The 17,658-nt window shown below is 43.3% G+C and overlaps 1 protein-coding gene across 1 annotated transcript in view; it reads right to left on the minus strand.

Moving 5' to 3' along the window:
- Nucleotides 1–5,959: 5,959 nt before the first annotated feature.
- LOC116488294 (calpain-13-like) overlaps nucleotides 5,960–17,658 on the minus strand; it is a 39,885-nt gene continuing 28,186 nt past the window's right edge. Inside the window, exons 15-20 of the mRNA XM_032185776.1 lie at nucleotides 17,455–17,522; nucleotides 15,832–15,900; nucleotides 14,755–14,833; nucleotides 11,771–11,887; nucleotides 7,845–7,900; nucleotides 5,960–5,986 (exon numbers count right to left, since the gene is read on the minus strand). Of these exons, the coding sequence (XP_032041667.1) occupies nucleotides 5,960–5,986; nucleotides 7,845–7,900; nucleotides 11,771–11,887; nucleotides 14,755–14,833; nucleotides 15,832–15,900; nucleotides 17,455–17,522 (416 nt within the window). The remainder of the gene's footprint in view (nucleotides 5,987–7,844; nucleotides 7,901–11,770; nucleotides 11,888–14,754; nucleotides 14,834–15,831; nucleotides 15,901–17,454; nucleotides 17,523–17,658) is intronic.

Consider the following 17,658-nt stretch of genomic DNA (forward strand, 5'->3'; position numbering starts at 1 on the left):
TTACCTCCAAAGAGGTACCTGAGGTACAGATTACATAGAGCTGCAGATCCACTAACCAGACTCTGGTAGGAAAGACATGCTGAGCCCAGGGGTTACTTGCTCCAGCTTCGCTCTGCGCTTGAAGGCCCCAGAGCTTGGGAAACGTCGCTGGGTCACAGGCTCAGCTTTTCTCATGCAGCAGGTGTTTGGCAGCAAAAGCTGGGTGTCTCACAGCATCCCCTGGCCTGGATGCCCAGGCCAAGGCAACTGCTGCTGACCAGAGGAGATGCCTTTGAGAGTGATAGCCCTCGACTGACTCTTTTCTCGTGAAGATGTCCAGTTGCTTTTCAAAGAGCTGCAAGGGTTTGGCAGCTCTAACACTGATATGTGGAAACGAGCCCTACTACCAACAGTGGGTGCAAAGCAGCACCTCCTTCTGTCTATTTGAACACACCAGTGATTGACCTATTTGCTGTCCTAGGTTCACATGTAACAGAGACAATAAATGGTCTTTCTTAGGTACCTGCTACATCCTGTCAATTTTTCTTCTCTCTCTTTTAGTCATCTCTTTTCCAGACCAAAAAATCCCAATTTATTTAATGATTCCTCAACCAGAAGATGCTCAGAAGCTGATTGTCTTTGGTGCTTTTCTCTGCACATTGTATAACAAGGCACACCTTCAAGAAGCTCCACGTATATTGGTCTCCTGTTTGAAAATATTTGCTTTTGCAGGTTTGGAGAGCACACCAGAGTTCAGGTCTTCAGAACAAGTGTGCTGTTCAATCCTGCCATCTGCAGCCCACGTCTGAAACTGCTGGAAGCTTTGCCGCTGCATAAACAAGCCAGCATTTGGAAACGAGTAAACAACCCTTTCTTTAAATAATCTGCTCAGTTTAGCTTTCTAAGTTTAAACTTCCCAGGGATGAGAACAGGAGAAATAGGTTTTTGAGAGGAATGGATATGCTGTGAATGAGATAAAGTCATTTCCCTAACAACTGAGTAGTTAAAACACACGCCTTAAATAACAAATCAAGATGACATCAGTCTCAGGGGCGTGTCTGTCTCCCTATCAGTGGTGCAGGGAACTTTATTTAATCTGAGCAGATATTGCTAAAAAAGTGAAAGAACCTGTTCCTGACCTAAACATTGCTGCTGCTAACTTTCTACCATGACTCTTGAACCTCAGGCCTTTTTAAAGGCTTTCCAGTTAGTTAGTCAATTAAATGGGAGTTTTGGAAATGCTACCCTTTAAAAAAAAATTTTTAAAATCTTTTGACTACCCTGCTATTGACTATTGCTCTGCTATTGACTTATAAAAAGCCAGGCCGTGTTCTTGCTGAGCTACCTGAGCACAGGTGGTCATCGTTGACCAGCTTTCCATGTTTCCCTGAGCCTGGGTACCGGGAGAAAGAGAGATACCTCTTTTTGAGAAAAGGTCACCTTCTGACTGAAGGCAGCAGCATAACCTGAGTACTACTGGGTTCGAAGATGTCCCTCTGGGCAGAACACAGGCATACCCGCCCACTAGTGTGCAGGCAGTGAGGGTCATACACAGTCTTTCCCCCTTCAGCCAAGCCCAAGGTAATGTTTCCTTTTCGTGGCCTGAGAAGTGTTTTATATATTCCACAGAAACAGATGCAGTTTCTTTCTTCTTTCCCCATGAAAGACGAGGGGGAGCTGCGCCTCTGACTAAATTGTTAGCACAGCCCAAGGTAGAAAGGGAGGTTTAGCTCATACAGAACTGGCCCTGAACCCTCCTGGATTCTCATACCACAGTAGTATGGGTTAATCGGGGTGTGGACATCAAAACTTTAAAGCCTTTACCTTACCTTTACAGCTTTAAAGCTGTAATCCAGGCTGCATGCTGTGGGAACACCCATCAGATCAGGCACTCTGAAGAGCACATGAAGCTGTTCAAGGTCAGGCTGGACAAGGCCCCAGGCAACCTGACCTAGTGGGTGGCATCCCTGCCCCTGGCAGGGGGTTGGAACTAACCAGATATTCTTTAAGGTCCTTTCCAACCCAAGCTATTCTGTGATTCTAGGTGCACCATCCCCATAAAGTTGGCCTTCACAGCTCAATCATGCAAAGCTGTATGAGATAAGAAAGTTTCCCCTCTTTTTCTAACACCGCACTGATCTGGACAGCCTTTGCTTTTAATGTGGGCACTTGCATTTGTGAAACGTAGTTAAGTTTCTTGGTGATTCTGTCAGGAACAGTTGGAAGTGTAAATCAAGTGGAATACCAATTCTTCCAATGCTACAAACAGGCAGCTATGTTCAGCTTGACAGCGGTCACTGCTGCAAACCTGATGAGGATGTAGGTTCATCACTGAGACCTCTGGTGCGCACAAACCACACTTGCCAGAAAGGTTTTGCCTTTGTGTTGGTGTGATGCAGGTAAAGGCAGCTTCTATCCAGCTATGTTTGCAGCAGCCACAGGCTGCAAGTCCTCTGTGCATGTGCATCAGTGCAGCCCCTTGCAGGAGAAGAGCCACCATCTCCACTGTCTGGGGAGGGGGAGACAACCTCCCTCTTACATATTTCAACCTTACACATCAGTGATGTTTCTCACCTGGGATGTCTGTGATCTGCTGCTAGCTTTTTGATAAAAAACATTTTAGTCTGTGGCAAGACTAAGTTATTAGAGCCAAGGATCTTTGTCTCATGACAGGCAGAATTACCTTCCATACAAATCCATATATCCAAATGGAGGAAAAGTAATATATTGTCTGCAAAATAGGGTTTTAACAATTGCTTTTTATGCACTAATTTTATTGATTTGTTTCAAAATGACTGAAAGATATCGTAGTAGTCTAATTTTACTGATTTTCCTCTGCCCCACATTTTCTGTGAAATGGTGGATACAGCAGCCCTGCTTGCGTAAGACTGCTCTCCAAGCTGCAGAATGAGACATTGCTGAAAAATAACTTTACCTTGTGATGTAGCTGTTGCTCCAGCATGTAATGCCTTACTGCCAGACGAGTGAATCTGTGGCTTGTGTGTGGATACCTTGATGGAAAATTGCGCAGAGGGTCTGGGTGAGGCATGGTATGAATGATATTGCCATGACTACCCTGAATTGCTTTCATCCATCAACATTTGCATCCATCTTTTTGGCATTTACACAAAGAGAGACTTCAGAGATTTTTTTATTCAATAGTTGAATGGAATAGATCGCTAGATTTGCTTTTATCATCATGATAAAAGTATGGAAGTGGAGTTTGTGTGTGGGCTACTGAGAGGCTACAGTTACTTAGCATATTTAAGTTAAATATTTGAGCAGCAATTTTATCTGAAGAAGCCCTTTTAAAGACTTCAGGACAGAGAAAGAAAATGCAATTCAGATAAAATTGTCTCTTCCCAAACAGTCCTGATGCACACACTGGAAATCAGACAAAAAAAGCCCACTGAACAATGTTCTGTGTTTCTAATATGCCTCTTCATTTACATAGCAAGTAAAGTTGAATCCCTACAGCTGAGGAACATACACAAGATTTCTTTATCTTTTAATAAAGTGTAAAAATAAATAAAAAATTGCAAAGCTCCTGATGCTATTTATTAATTACAAATAATTTCTTCAACCTTTTTGTGGCATTTAGAAATGTCACAAAAGCAAATTAAGAATTAATTCAGAAAAACTGTCGTAATTGGTTTTATTACCTAAGCAATAAACAGTCCTTGCAAATAAATGGCCTGACTCTGTTCTTATTTGCAAGGGAGTTAACAGAGCTGCTCCTGACTTCTGTGAAGCAAGAAAACCAGCCATACTATTTACACAACGATGAGAGGCGATTACAGTCAGCACTTCTAGCCTGCCTAGGCCATTAGGTACTACCAGCTTCCCCATGGATCTCTTTCTTCTCTCTCCAGAACAATTCCAGTTCACCTGAGAAGGGCTATCAGTCCAGACATCTGAGTGCCGTCGAGCATAAGTGACTATCCATAAGAAAGCCTGACCTCATGCCTTCACAGTTATTGTTTTTTCAAGAGCCCCACAGATGGCTTCTGTATGGGATGGCTTCAAGCTGTCTCACACCAAGGAGCAGAAAAGCCACCTAAAACTAAGACAAAGAGACTCATTCAGAACACAGACAGCTGGACACCAGTCTTTAGAAATAATTGAGGGTACTTTTTCAAACAGATTTTTTTCCAACAAAATCCACGTCATCACATCACTCTTTATTTTTTAGGCTCTAATTGATAGAGTTTCAGTTCTCTGAGGGGCCCATGCTGTGACTGCCCTATCACCAGTTGTAAGCAACTGGTAAATTGCTGATGTGAACTGCTTATGAACACCCTAAAGGTATAATTTCATTCAAAACTGTTAAGTGAAAGTTGTGATTAATGATATATTTACAGAACTTATGATCAGTTTATGAATGATTCATGAAAGGAAGAAAGGAGACTAAATAGACTATGAATATCTTTTTCAGACAGCAATTTAAGCAACTTCATCCCCCAAAACAAGGTGCTTTGAGTCTCATATTTACATAATGACATTGTGTGGTGCAAGGGGCAGGTGTTGTGTTATGAATAACGTGTTTCTATACAACATCAATACATCAAAATACAGATTTGTTGTGACAAAGGGAAAGTGTTTTGTCCAAGGCAAGTCTGCAAAAGGCAAACATTTAGGTAAATAACTATGTACAAGCAGAGCTCAGAGGGGAGAAAGCTTCACAGTGATGGGCAGTAAAGCTCAGCTGCTGCTGCAGTTATGTCTACCAGATGCAATTAGCAGACAAGACAGAGGAGCAGCTGAGCATGAATGATGTCCTGAAGCCAAGGATGAAAGACGCAGAGTTGTCCCTGCCTTGGGTCTGAATCCACCATGCTCTCTCCCCTGGGGCCTGTAATAGATTATGTATTTCTCCTTTAACTTCTCACTGAAGCTGGCATCCAATGTCAACGACCTTTAGAAATAGGATGTGAGATACCAGAAATTCTGCTTATGTGTTATTATTTATCACAATACCTGACTATAAGAAGACTCATATGGATGCAGTCCCTGAATTCCAGTTAAGATCCTGGGGGAAGAGGGGACATGTTTTGTTTTTTTTTCTTCACTCAGTTTTGATCAGGGTTGGTATGACAAGTGAGTGACTTTGCCCAAGGGTGCTCAGTGAGTTCCTGGATTCAATCTCAACACAATGGCAGGAGGCTTCTGGCTCTTCATTGTGCCTTTTTTCTAAGGACTGGGTTTTTGTCCCCGTTTTCTCCTCAGTGCTAACTGTCTGGGACCAGCACTAATGCTTTACCATTGCAACTGGGAACAGCTGCATTCCAGTGGATTACCAGAAGCACAGTAACTGAGGTGGTTATGGATGAATAAACTGGACAAATTTTGTAGGAAAAAGCAGAGTCCTTCACTAGAACCAACTAGCAAAGTTGGAAAATTCAGGTAAACTCTCCAGGCCTGACATGAAAGGAATAAACATCAAATGAAACACAAGGTGGGGATTGATGTTCAAAGCTAAATTAATTTACACACTTTGGTTAAAAACATAACAACAGACTGGCTAAAAATGTTATATCCTTAACCCTCTAGTTGGCTTTAAATTTGCAGGTTCTATGTAAGATATGAAGGAGTAGTTCCATCTCTCAAAAGAAGACAAAAAAGATAAATTCTACTACTTGATCTACTGAACATGTATCACCTTAGGAGGAAAGAGAGGGCAAGTGGCTAACTGAGCCCTTGGTGGTCTGAGCAACTGATAACGCTATCAGCAGTTCACTTTATTTCAAAATAAAAAATTGCTTGAAGTCCAATTCCTTTTGTAGCACTCACCTTTGGCAACCTCTCCCCAGCTCTCACCTTTTCTCTACCTTTCAAAACCAACCATAACTCAGGGTGAGCTTTAGCTAAAGCAGCCCACCCATGTTCACAGTGGCCAACGTAAGGGCACCTACCCCTTTCGTCCCAGTGTGTATAGTACTGAGGAGATTTCTCACCAGCCACATTGAGCTCGGACAAGTCTTCAGATGTACATGACAAGCGTCAGCCACTGGGAAGAGAAAAAGGAAAGGCACATTTAGGTAGTAATGATACACCAAGTCTTGAGACTTATGTCTTGGTACCTTCAGGCTGGGACCCAGTCACTGTAGTCCTTTTGTCCTGCACAGAACCGTTATTGGGTTTTGGGACTGTCTTTTTCCATTATTACAATTCAGGTGCAGAAAAACCTTCCATAAGTTACTTTCCACTACAAATTGCAGTAGCTGCAACAGGAGCAATCACTGCAGGGATGGTGATCTACCTGTGGCGCCCACCTGTGGGTCTGTAGGTACACAAACACACACAGTCCACACAGGGACCACAAACCCTATGGAGGGAAGCACGGACTGTGCACAAACCCAAGCACAATCTCTCGATACACCCTTTTTCCCCCTCTGGGAACGGGATGGGCGCTGGGGGGTTCGCCACCATCTTCTCCCCAGCATGGCCTGGTGGTGGAGGAACTACAACTCCCAGAGTGCCCTGTGTGGGGCGGGCAGTTGCCATGGAAACCGGGGTTGGTGGCACACACCAAACTGTGCAGGCCACATTTGTGATTTTATTTTTTTTTTCCTCAATAGTTTTAAATAGGATTCTGTTTTCACCAGCCATTTGATCAGCTGCAGATAGAAGGAGCTGTGCTGAGGGTAAAGCAATGGCAGGCTGCCTGAACAGAAGACAGTAGATAAGCTTTATAAAGAAATAAATAAATAAGCTATATATGTATTTTGAAGGAAAAGGGAAAGAAAAAAAATAAAATGTAAGGAAAAAATGCACAACCAGAAGGTGAAGCACTGGAGCAATGACGCCATCTCCCTAAATCTTCCTGCCTCTGTGTATCCCTGCCACAAAGCACTCCCACACAGACACCCTTTCCCCCCCACCAAAATCCCCAAGGAGCCAGAAACCTCCCCATGTTCTGCCTATTCCATGCCACGATGCTGTCTGGTGGTTGCTGTATGAATTTATTCCCAGAAAAGTCCAGCAGTGTGAGACACCCAGCAGTTCTGACCATTCCCACCCCCATCATACTCCACTGGACTGGGTACTTTTCAGGAGGAAATAGCCAGTTTTCTTCCCTTTTCAGCCCTGCGTGATGACCTCATTGAAGACACCAATTTTGGTGCTCTCAGGCAGAGACAGGTTCTCAGGCTACAGGACAGGACCATGATGCTCTTACACAGGCTGTTCATTGCGCCAAGCATCACCGCAGCTACGAACATAACCCGTGCCTGGGGAATGCTGCAGCTCTAATATTAACCTCCTTGGTAAATATTACAGCCACCACCTGCTGCTCATCAGCAGCCATATCTCACCAAGTCCTGGTTCCCTGTTGCAAGCTGACCCCATGTTACCCACTTTATTCTGCCAAGATCCTCTGGGCACAGCTGCCACCTTCCTGGCCTTGTCTGCTTCGCTCCACTGGTATCTCACCTTGATGAAGCCCCAGTGCATTGAGTTTTTGGGTGATCAGCAAACCTTGTCCCCAAAATGCACCCTGGGCATGAAGTCAATGCCTCCAACCTCCTCCCTGTGGCCTGGGGGGTGCAGGTTTTGTCTCGCCCCAATGCAATGTTTCCACCGATGACAGGATGGGGGCAGCAAGGGAAGACCAAGTGTTTTGGACGTGGATGGCCACCACAGAGCTGTCCTCACATCAGCAAGGCTGCATGACTGTGGCTGGAGAGCCCCAGAGAAATACTTCCTGGCTGTCCATTAAGCACACACAGCCAAGCAAAACCTTTCCCACTGTTGGCGTCAGCAGCAAAACTCGTGGCAACATTCGTGGCGCTACCACACCACCTTTAGTTTCATCCTGCTAACATAGTCCCACTGTGGAGCTGGAAAGAAGGAACAAGCAGCCTTACCTCCATTGCCGTCACGAAAAGTTGTGGTCCACCATTTGCTAAGTTTTGAAATGCATCTAGGTATAGAACAAAGAAAATTTTATTTCGTGAGGAGGAAGAAAGAACGCAATGCAGTCTGCAAAATAAGTTCATAGCAGCCGAATAGCAGAGCTGTGGCCCTTGTGCTGGGATTCTCTGCCTTGCTCAGGGATCCACATGCAATGTCTTGCCTACCCAGATCTTATTTCTGTGCTGAGTACCCCTCTGCCTTAGCCCTTGCATCACAGCCTGTAAAAACATCCCAACTACAGGTCCAGAATTTGGAAAAAAACATAGGATCATAGAATTATTCAGGTTGGAGATCTCTAAAATCGCCTAGTCCAACCTTTAACCTAGTACTAAAGTAAACCATGCTACTGAGTTTTACGTATACATGTTTCTCTAAGATCTCCAGGGTTGGCACTTCAACCACTTCCCTACACAGCCTATTCCAATGCTCCACAACCCTTTCAGTAAGGAAATTCCCCCTAATATCCGACTAAAGCCTCCCTGGCACAACTTGAGGCCATTTCCCCTCATGTTATCATTTGCTGCTTGGGAAAAGAGACAAATCCCCACCTTGCTATAGCCTCTAAAGTAATCATACAGTGTGATAAGGTCTCCCCTGAGCCTCCTTTTCTCTAGGCTAAACAACCCCAGTTCCCTCAGCTGCTCCTTGTAAGACTTGTTTTCTACACTTTTCATCAGCTTCGTTGCCCTTAATGTAGGAACAGGAGTGCTCAGTGCAGCTGCTTTCATCTACTCATAATTTGTTTCGATAGGACCTTGTGCCTGAAGAATGACAGGAAAATGGTGAACTAATGAAAAATATCTTCCCACAGGGAGACTTTCTGTTGGTCGTTTTCCATCCTCCCCGGCAGTGAGCAATCACGGTGTGGCCTGAGGAAAGCGATTCTCTTGAAGTCATTATTATGCCTTACAAGCATTTTCCACGGAATATAAATGCAGATGCTGCTGTTATTCATCTGGAATTTGAAATTAACGTTGCTTAAAGTTTTCTAGCAGTACACGTTGCCATCAGAAAATTTAAATCTATTCAATATTGATATTCTATGAGCATATTTCTTTTTGTTTGTCTAGAAGAAATGTTCAAACCCAATAATTTAGATGAAGTAGAAACAGTATTACAAGTTCCTATTTATTTTGATATTACTTTTCTCTTAGAAATGTGCTGGTGTAAACAGCAAAAACATTTCTCTAGGAGCGTGTTTCCCACCCCAAATAGAAAGGGCATTGTAAGTTCATGAATGTTTCAAAGCCTATCCAGCTATAGACAAATGGAAGGCTGCTGGGAGGGTATAGGAAGAGGGCATAAGGGCCCATTCCTCATCAGCCCCCTAGGACACTCTTTTCCTGGGCTCACAGGCATCCAGAGCTACCTTTATGACCCAGAGCAGAGAGAAGGCATGGCTAACAGAAACACAACCGTTATATACTGTTCTGGAGAAAGAGTATAGAACAAAATAATCACCATGTTGCACCCAGTCCCTTGACAAGGACATATTTGCAGGGCTGCTTGCACTCAGTAGTCTTTCTAGGAACAAACTGCAGTGCTGAAGTTACCTTTAAGCAGAATTGCCCCTTTACAACTTCATTACCTCCAGTTAAATAGAGTACAGAAAGAAGCTGCTACATTTGGTTTGAGTCCCATCTCTTCACTGGCTATCCTGAAAGGATGAGTAACGGTTTAATGGGACAGGTTTATCTCCACTGCTGCATTCACATCATCATAAAGGTGTACTGTCTTTTATTCAGATTTGTCTCCCTTATCCTCCTCTCCTCTAAAAATCTTACCCACAATGATTTGAAAAATGTATTCCATATTAAACCCTCTGTAAAATGATAACTTAAAGACTTGAGAGCATTTTAGACACTTATTACAGACAGCAATGAAACTTCAGAGATTATTTTCCAAATCAGTCTAAAGGAGTTATCTTTATTCTGGCACTTAAAATGTAAGAGGATATTTTTATGATGTTAAAAAAATATGCTATTGTACTGCTTTAGGTATAAGAATTTTTATCTACAGCAAGTGACATCATAAAAATATGGGTCTTTAAAACTTGCCTGATTTTAATGAAAGTATTAAAATCAGGATATGTTCTGACTTTCTGAGCTGCTTCTGTACTTTCTTAAAATGGACATTTAGGCAGCATCACCCAGGCAGATCTGCTGACCACTGGGAGCCCATAAAACACCGTTGGTAAAACACGTGCAAAAGTGAATGCTCATTTCCATGGGCCACTGAAACCCAGCTCATTCCAAAGATGAGCTAAATTGGTGTCACTGTGTTTTAGCACATGGGTTACAATTGCTGGATTTATTTAACTATCAGTATTTCTAGTCAAAATGCTTATAATTATAGTAGTAAAAACTATGTTTTTGTAAAAAGAATACCCTTACTTGTAGGCACTTTTGTTTACAACCACTCCTTCCTTGGCAGACAATAGAGAGACACAACACAGGAAATGGATTTGTTTTCTCACCGATGAAACAATGAGTATAAAATACAAAATGTGTAATACAGTAAACTGAAGAGATTGCTGAAATTGTTAAATTGTTGGATCAGCCTCGCACAACAAGACTCAGCTCCAGCCATAAAATCAAGGCTGAAGAAGGAACACGGTGCCCAAAGTAAAACTCAAACAATTGACTTAGTTGAGTTTGAAAAAAGTAAAACTGCTGAAGTGGTCAACAATGACAGAGTGTGCAAAATGGGAAAGAAAAATGTACAAGGTGAAGAAGGCTAAGAGCCTTCATCAGAAAGACCCCAAAGTGTGACCACCAGACGGTACTGTGCATACGAAAGTAGGAGGAACAATACATGTATAATAATAAGTTCTCGGAAACATTAACATAAATCCTGACCTTTCTTGGAAATTTGTATGAATATGTATATCGAGTAAGTACCATCTCCCACGTACCCAGCACTGTTAATTAGGAATATTTGCTTCCTAATTCTCCAAAGTGAGTCAATGGGTCTTGGAAAGTTACATCGCTTTTTGTGTTTCACTGAGAAGGATCTCACACCTTCTCCTTACCAAAAAGCTAAGAGAACTGTACTGAAGTTGGTGGGAACATCTCTCCAGTTTAAAAAAATAAAAAAGGCACTTATTCTTCTTGTGGTTTAGACTTCCTGACTTTTAACCAAAACAAAAAGCCTTCCATTCTTCCATTTGAGATGTGTTGTTGTACTGGGGCTGTACAAGGTACTGTACTGTACAGTACAAGGTAAAACCACCCCAGTTGTGTCATTCCTCCTCACTGGGTAGTGTCCTTTCTATGGTACTGACAATGCCACCCTGGAGAAAGCTCTGCTGCAGAACAGGATGCTCAAGCTTGTGTTAAAGGGCACCAGTGCAGGGACATTTTAGAAAAATTAATCTTCCTTAGTGCATGGGAGCTCCAAAATAAGCCTGCAGAGGTCAGGCTAAATGCATGCAGCAAAAAGTATTGTCAGCAGTAGCCCCTGAAGAAGCTCTGAAAATACATTATGTTTGCTGCTGCGCTGGGCAGCGTGGTGCTGCAGCAGGCTACAGGTGTTCTGATGGGATCTGATGGGAGCCTAGGGGCCATCCTTTCTTCCTGACCCTTTTTAGTGCACCCATTGCTGTATTCCCAGCCCTTTTCTCCAGCACCACACTGGTTTCCCCCACAGGCAGGAGGAGAACCTGGCTTTTGGCAAACAGCCTGCCCAAAGGGATGCCAGGGCCATGCCTGGACTTTTGGCAGGTTCATTATTTCCACGCTAATCTGTAGACCTGCATTACTGCGTCTAGCACTTTTCCCCTTGCTTCCTTTCACTGCTCTGTCTGGTTTTGCAGGCTCCCCTGTGATAAAGCTGCCCTGCCCCTTGCCTAATCCCAGGCCCAAGTGCCAAGACTCACAGGTCATGGTTTCAAGGCGCAGCATGCAGTACATGAAGTCAGAGAAGCCAATTCTCCTGGTAACATCACCAAAACGCAGGGACACCAGGTGCAGGACTTGCTCGTTGATGGCCAGACCTGTAGAGAAGAGGGGAATGACAACACTTGGGACTCACTGCAGGATGACAGGCTGGCCCTACTGGTCTTGTGCACCCTTCAGAGAAGCTGTGGCCTCCCCTCAGTCCTCGCATCTTGCCAGATTGGTTCTCCTCTGAGTCCCTGCAAGGCATCTTGCATTCCCCTCGGGCTTGGGAACAAGATTTGGGGTAGAGTGATGGAAAATCAAAGCCCTTCTAGTCACTCACTCAAATTGTGGTGCAGGTCAGCAAGCAAGAAACACAACTAAATATTCTAGGATTATCTTACTTTGCAATGTTAGCTTTTATTTTCTGTTAGAAAGGGTTATTTTCTTTGTGCATGACTGTTAAAAGTCTGAGCAAAGCACAATGCTACTGGCATTTTCTGCTAAGCGGGGATATACCATGTGCTTATGCTATTATGCAGTATAGCATACCCAGGATTCTTAATTTTTACATTTTCTCGTATATTAGAAAATGGTAAAGTGTTCATTTCTTTTTTTATTAGCTCATTATTCAGTATTTGTGTCACAGTCTATTTGGATGGAAATTGATATTCAATCGAATGAACAAAAATTGCCTTTTAGAATGAGCCTTTTATTAGTTAAATAAAACTACTCTAAATGTGCTGGATACACAAGAAATGATTTAAATATATTTTGGTCTGAAAGCTGATTTACTAAATAAAAGAAATTTTCTGCAGAGGGCTGGACTGATAGCTTCAGTTCATGCATTCTCTGAGACTTCAGAAAAAGTCTCATTTGTTCAGCCCCAGTTTTTAGCAGCTCAGCTGCAAGTGAAGTGGCTCTCCCCATTTTCCAACCAGTTCTAAACTTTTCAATTTTAATGAACTCATAATGGAGCCAATTTGAGTGAGCAGAAAAGAAGAAAATTATATTCTGCACCTGTGTAGGGGGAGATGCAGCTGATGGAGGTGGGTTAGCACCCAGCATTGACAAAATCTGGTTGCATAAGCATAGCTGGAGAATGCCTCCAGCAGGAATTGAACACACAATGCTGAATATTTAAATAAAGGAAAAACATTTATGCTTCAAATTAAAATAAACCTGATTCTAGATTATTTTTCTATGAGGAAAATTTAGTAATTAAAAATATATCATTAATGATTTTTTTTCTTTAATTTTGGTTTTAAACCCTGCCAAGAACCACTGTAGCAGTGAGAAATCTCTTTTTTAACCCTTTGAAGGCAGTGGGAATACATTCAAACTCTCTTTGGAAAACAGATTCCAGTAAGCATGGCAGTGTTGCTTGAGAGATGCTCTAACTCCATCTTACAATAGTAAAACACTGACAGTTTGGCATGTTCAGTCTGGGATACTCTTGCTTTGAGATGTACTCACCTGGCAATGTCTCTCAATTAACCCCATTAATACTGAAGTGTAAATCCTCTCCGTTTCCAAGATATTTCAGTTATGTGCTATTGCTTTTTCTGTGAGCTTACTCCCATACCTTTTCTCTGTTGGATTCCTTGCTCTGGTTTTAGTCAAACTTGAAGATAGTGACTTTATGTTTCCCTATTTTACATTATTTTGATGCATTTGGTATTGCCAGAAAGGTGTCTGTAAATATCCAAGGCCAGTGCTCCTGCACATCAGGGCAGCACTGCTGTTAATGCAGCTAACCTGCTTTACTCTGGAAGATTTGACCCATCCTATAATGCTTTGAAGCATTAGGACGACAGTGAAAATTAAGCTCATGCTCCAGTTTTTCACTGGGAAGAGCTGGTCACTGAACACTTCAGGGCACAGCTGACTTAGAGCTGTATTTCAGTACATTAGTGCCATTCTCAGACTTTTTCGGGGGCTGCCCACTCCTTCCTGCTTCAAAGGTAGGACCAAGATCATCCTAACGCGTAGCCAAATACAAATGCAGCTGCCTGGCTCAAGAGATGATAAGAATGAGTTTACAACTTTCTTTCCCCTCTCCACTCAGAACTACTTATAACCTAACATGTAATGAACTTGCCATTTAATAATGCCTTTTTATCCCTTCAGATAGCTGCACTGTTTTGTCTGCCAGGACTTCACAGTTTTACACACTAGTGCCTTTCTAACAGAACTGCCCTGGCAGTTTCTGTTTTGACATTTAGCACATTAGTGCTGCACTCCTTAGTCATACACAAGCACTCTGCCTACCTCTCAGGAACAAAAATTTACACATCCTTTGAGCTGATGGTTTCCACGGATAGTGCTTCTTGCACCAGGTTCCTCACCGGGACAACACCACACCAAGCTCCAGGTACCCAAATGGGAGTTTCTCTACTGTGCAATTACAAGAGGGTTGATGTCTATGAGCTGTATTTCTTGCACAACGTCCCTGGAGAGATGGTCCAGCTAAAATGTCTTACTTGTGTGAAGGGGTACCATGCACTCACTGCAAGTTTCAGCATTTGTGTAGCCAACAGAGGTCAGTGCAAACTAAATAAATGTTTGTCACTGTGGCTTTCCCTTACAGACTTAGTCACTGCCATGGACAGTAACTGCAGGAACTGGGTTATGTGCATGCTCCTTGCTCCTTTCCCCTGATGTGTATTTTGTCCATGACCTAGAGAGACCCTGCAGGCTCTGGCCAATGTTGTGCTTCTCTGCATCTCTCTGTTGGCTCCCCTGCTGCAGTGCAAAGGGTGGATGATGCTGCATGGGTGGGCACAAGGCTGTGCAGCAAGGAAAAGACTAGTCCCTGAAATGAATTTTCTGTCTCAATGCCCTGAAATAATGCAGTCCTCTAAGCAGAGCTGTGATCTAACTGGCACTGCTGTGTAATCCAAACCACTTTATTCATCCTCTCTCTTTTTCATCCTTTCCTGCAAAGACAGGAAAGGGAGCTGCTAAGCCTATCTGGACATACCTGTTGTCTGTATTGCACTCTTCAGTTCATATATGTCAAGAAATCCAGAATTATTTTTGTCTTCCCTCCTGAAGATATCCTGAAAAAACAGTATAATGGCAGATATCAAATACATTATCACCATTCCCCAAATTTACCAGTACATTTAATTATGTAGGATGCTTTCCTTCCTTAATAAATTTGCTGTAAGGAAATGCAACAGACAAGATAGAGTAACCCTGACAAAGACCCATTACTACAAGTCCTGATCAATATATTACAGCATAAGAAATCCCACGTTTGGGTGTGTTGAAGCCTTTTCACTCACTTTCCCTGGTTTGCATGCACAGGCAGAAACAGGAATGCTTACACCTCCATTGACAAAAAGACATTGTCTATGACACACCAAATCTGCCAGGAGTCCCTGCATGCCAGAATGGCACGGGGTCATCCTTCCCAACAAACCACCCCTGAGGTGCTCTTAGTGGGAAGGGCATTGTTGCTCAATGGGGAACTGGCACCCTATTGTCCTAGGTGACCTCAGACTACCCCGAGAGAGGATGAAACAAAGTACATCCCACCAAACTTTGAGGCTTCAGGAAATCTTCCCTTCCTGCAGCAAAACTGGAGGAAGAAGAACCTGACTCAGACAAGCTGCCTGAATTTAGGTGGGACCCTAAATACCAAGCTATTGTTCTCACTGGTTCCAGAGCTAATGCTTGTCTTGGAGCAGAGACATTTATCTCAAGAAAACTTTCAACACATCCTACACATTTCTGCTACAAACTACAACAAGTGATGTTTTTCAGATGACTTTGTTCAATAATTCATTTCAGCTCAGAAAGCATTAAGAAAAGTTGCCTCCTCAGTGTTCCCTGCTTTATGAAACCCTCGGTTGCTTGTTCAGAGCACTTCACACCTCACTGCTTCTTGAGCTCTCAGCCTTTGCATGAGAGGATAGAAATCTGACCCACTAGATATGTAAACCTCACAACATTTTTCCCTGCAGTACTTTGATATCACAGAGTGTCTGCACCCTAGTGATGAAAAACCCAGGAGTACAGTAAGGTAGGAAACAGAGATCACCCCCCCATATACCATGTATTTGGTGAGCTTTTGCCAGAGGCTCCCAAATTCCTGCAGTGTGAGTCGTCCATTCGAATTCGTCTGTGCATTTAGTTAAGAACTGAACAGCTAATGAAAGCTAAAACTGATCATGTCTTTATTCCTGACAATGCTGTCTTCACATAAAGTCTGAAGATGTAATCATTTCTGTTTGTTACTTTGTGTTGAGAAAGCTGAGATCTCTTTTGGTCTCCATTAGTCTAGGAGTTAAATTCACTTTTTTTTTTTTTTTTTTTTTTTTTTCCTCCGGCAATTTGTACAGCTGCTCACACCTGTGCTCACAAACAAAATGTTTCTACTTGTATGATGTCTTTAACCACAAGGGGTCCTGCAGTGATAACTTCAGCTGACATCTAGCCACAGAGTACAGCAGCTCTTGGGAAGGAACAGAACTGCATGCTCCAGGCCATGTGCACACACTGAGGTGCCTTTGTGCATGGGGCAGCACAACATCAGCTCTGACTGGATCCTCCTGGAAGAACAGGCAAGGAATGAGCCAAGAGTACAAAGGAGCAGATCCTAGTGCCTGCTCTCTGAAGCCAGCAGCAGCCCTTGAGCCATGCATATGCTGCGGGCAAGAGAACACTTCCCTACCATGAGCAACAGGAGCCCAGGGGTGAAAACTGACTGCAAAAAAAAAGCTGATACTGTCTTTGCAGGCCAGGATAGGTCACACTGTACCTAGGCTGTATGTACAGAGAATAAAAAATCCATCTTGAATTAAAGCAGAGCAGTGGTTTCATCAGCTCCCTGCACGTGCCATGCATTCACAGTGTTCACTGAACCCAGAAGGGGATTTGGAAAGGGGGAAAAAATCTCTTTTGCTTGCTAGATGCAGAAAGCTAGAAAGAGAGAGGGATTGCAGGTGAGTTTCATTCATTCCCTAGCAGCTTCTAGAAGTCTGACAATATCTCAAAGTTATGCCATGGCATGGATGAAAAGAGACAGTGAACTAGCAAGTGGGAGAAAACACACAAGGGAGAATTAATGTTTTCATCAAGGAGCCCTCTTGTTTTACAATGGCCAGTAATGTATTTTCAATGTTGTCCTTTTTAACAGTAAAAAGACCGTGATCCATTTAAACAGGGAAGATACACTGGACAGGGTGAATAGCCTGTAAGGCATGGATGTGACTGTGATTGGGCAGTGACAATACTTCCACACACACACACAGGGGCAATGCTTCTCTCCCCAGCTTTGCTGTCAATGCTGGCAAGCCATTTAAGCTGCCATCACAGGCTCGTGTGGTTTCAGCTGTAAGGGAAGAGAGAACACGGAGCTGTGTCTAGGCTCTGCATGGCCTCCTCACCTCAGGCCCTGTTTGTGGCCTGCACTGAGGGTGAAGCTTAGCAAAACCCTGGGTCCCACAGGTTGGGAAGTGAAAGCCAAGAGTTAGCAGCTAGGTGGATGTAGCAGACTTCCCAGAGCTAGGGCATGCATGGCAAAGTCCTGCGTATCCTCCATGAGAGTTATTTATTGAGGAATGAGGCTAATATTTACTTGCAGGTTCTTACACTGGGAGGCTCAGCTCAGCCATAACTCAAGGAAAGGATGGGCTGCACTTGGGAAGTTTATTGCTTCTGCTTGAAAGGATACATCCATCAGAGCTAAAATGCCTCTGCATGAATCAAAGCTGAATTTTCCTCCAAGGCTGGCCATTTCATCTGCAAGGATTGACAAAACAGATGGAATCAGTGAGAGTGAGGGGGGTGCCAGATGTGTATCCAAGCCACTAGTGGGAGGGAAGGAGGACACTAGTCTGAAGGCTCACATAACAAAAAAGGGTGACATAACAGGCTG

This window comes from Aythya fuligula, chromosome 3, assembly GCF_009819795.1.
Source record: "Aythya fuligula isolate bAytFul2 chromosome 3, bAytFul2.pri, whole genome shotgun sequence".
NCBI lineage: Eukaryota > Metazoa > Chordata > Aves > Anseriformes > Anatidae > Aythya > Aythya fuligula.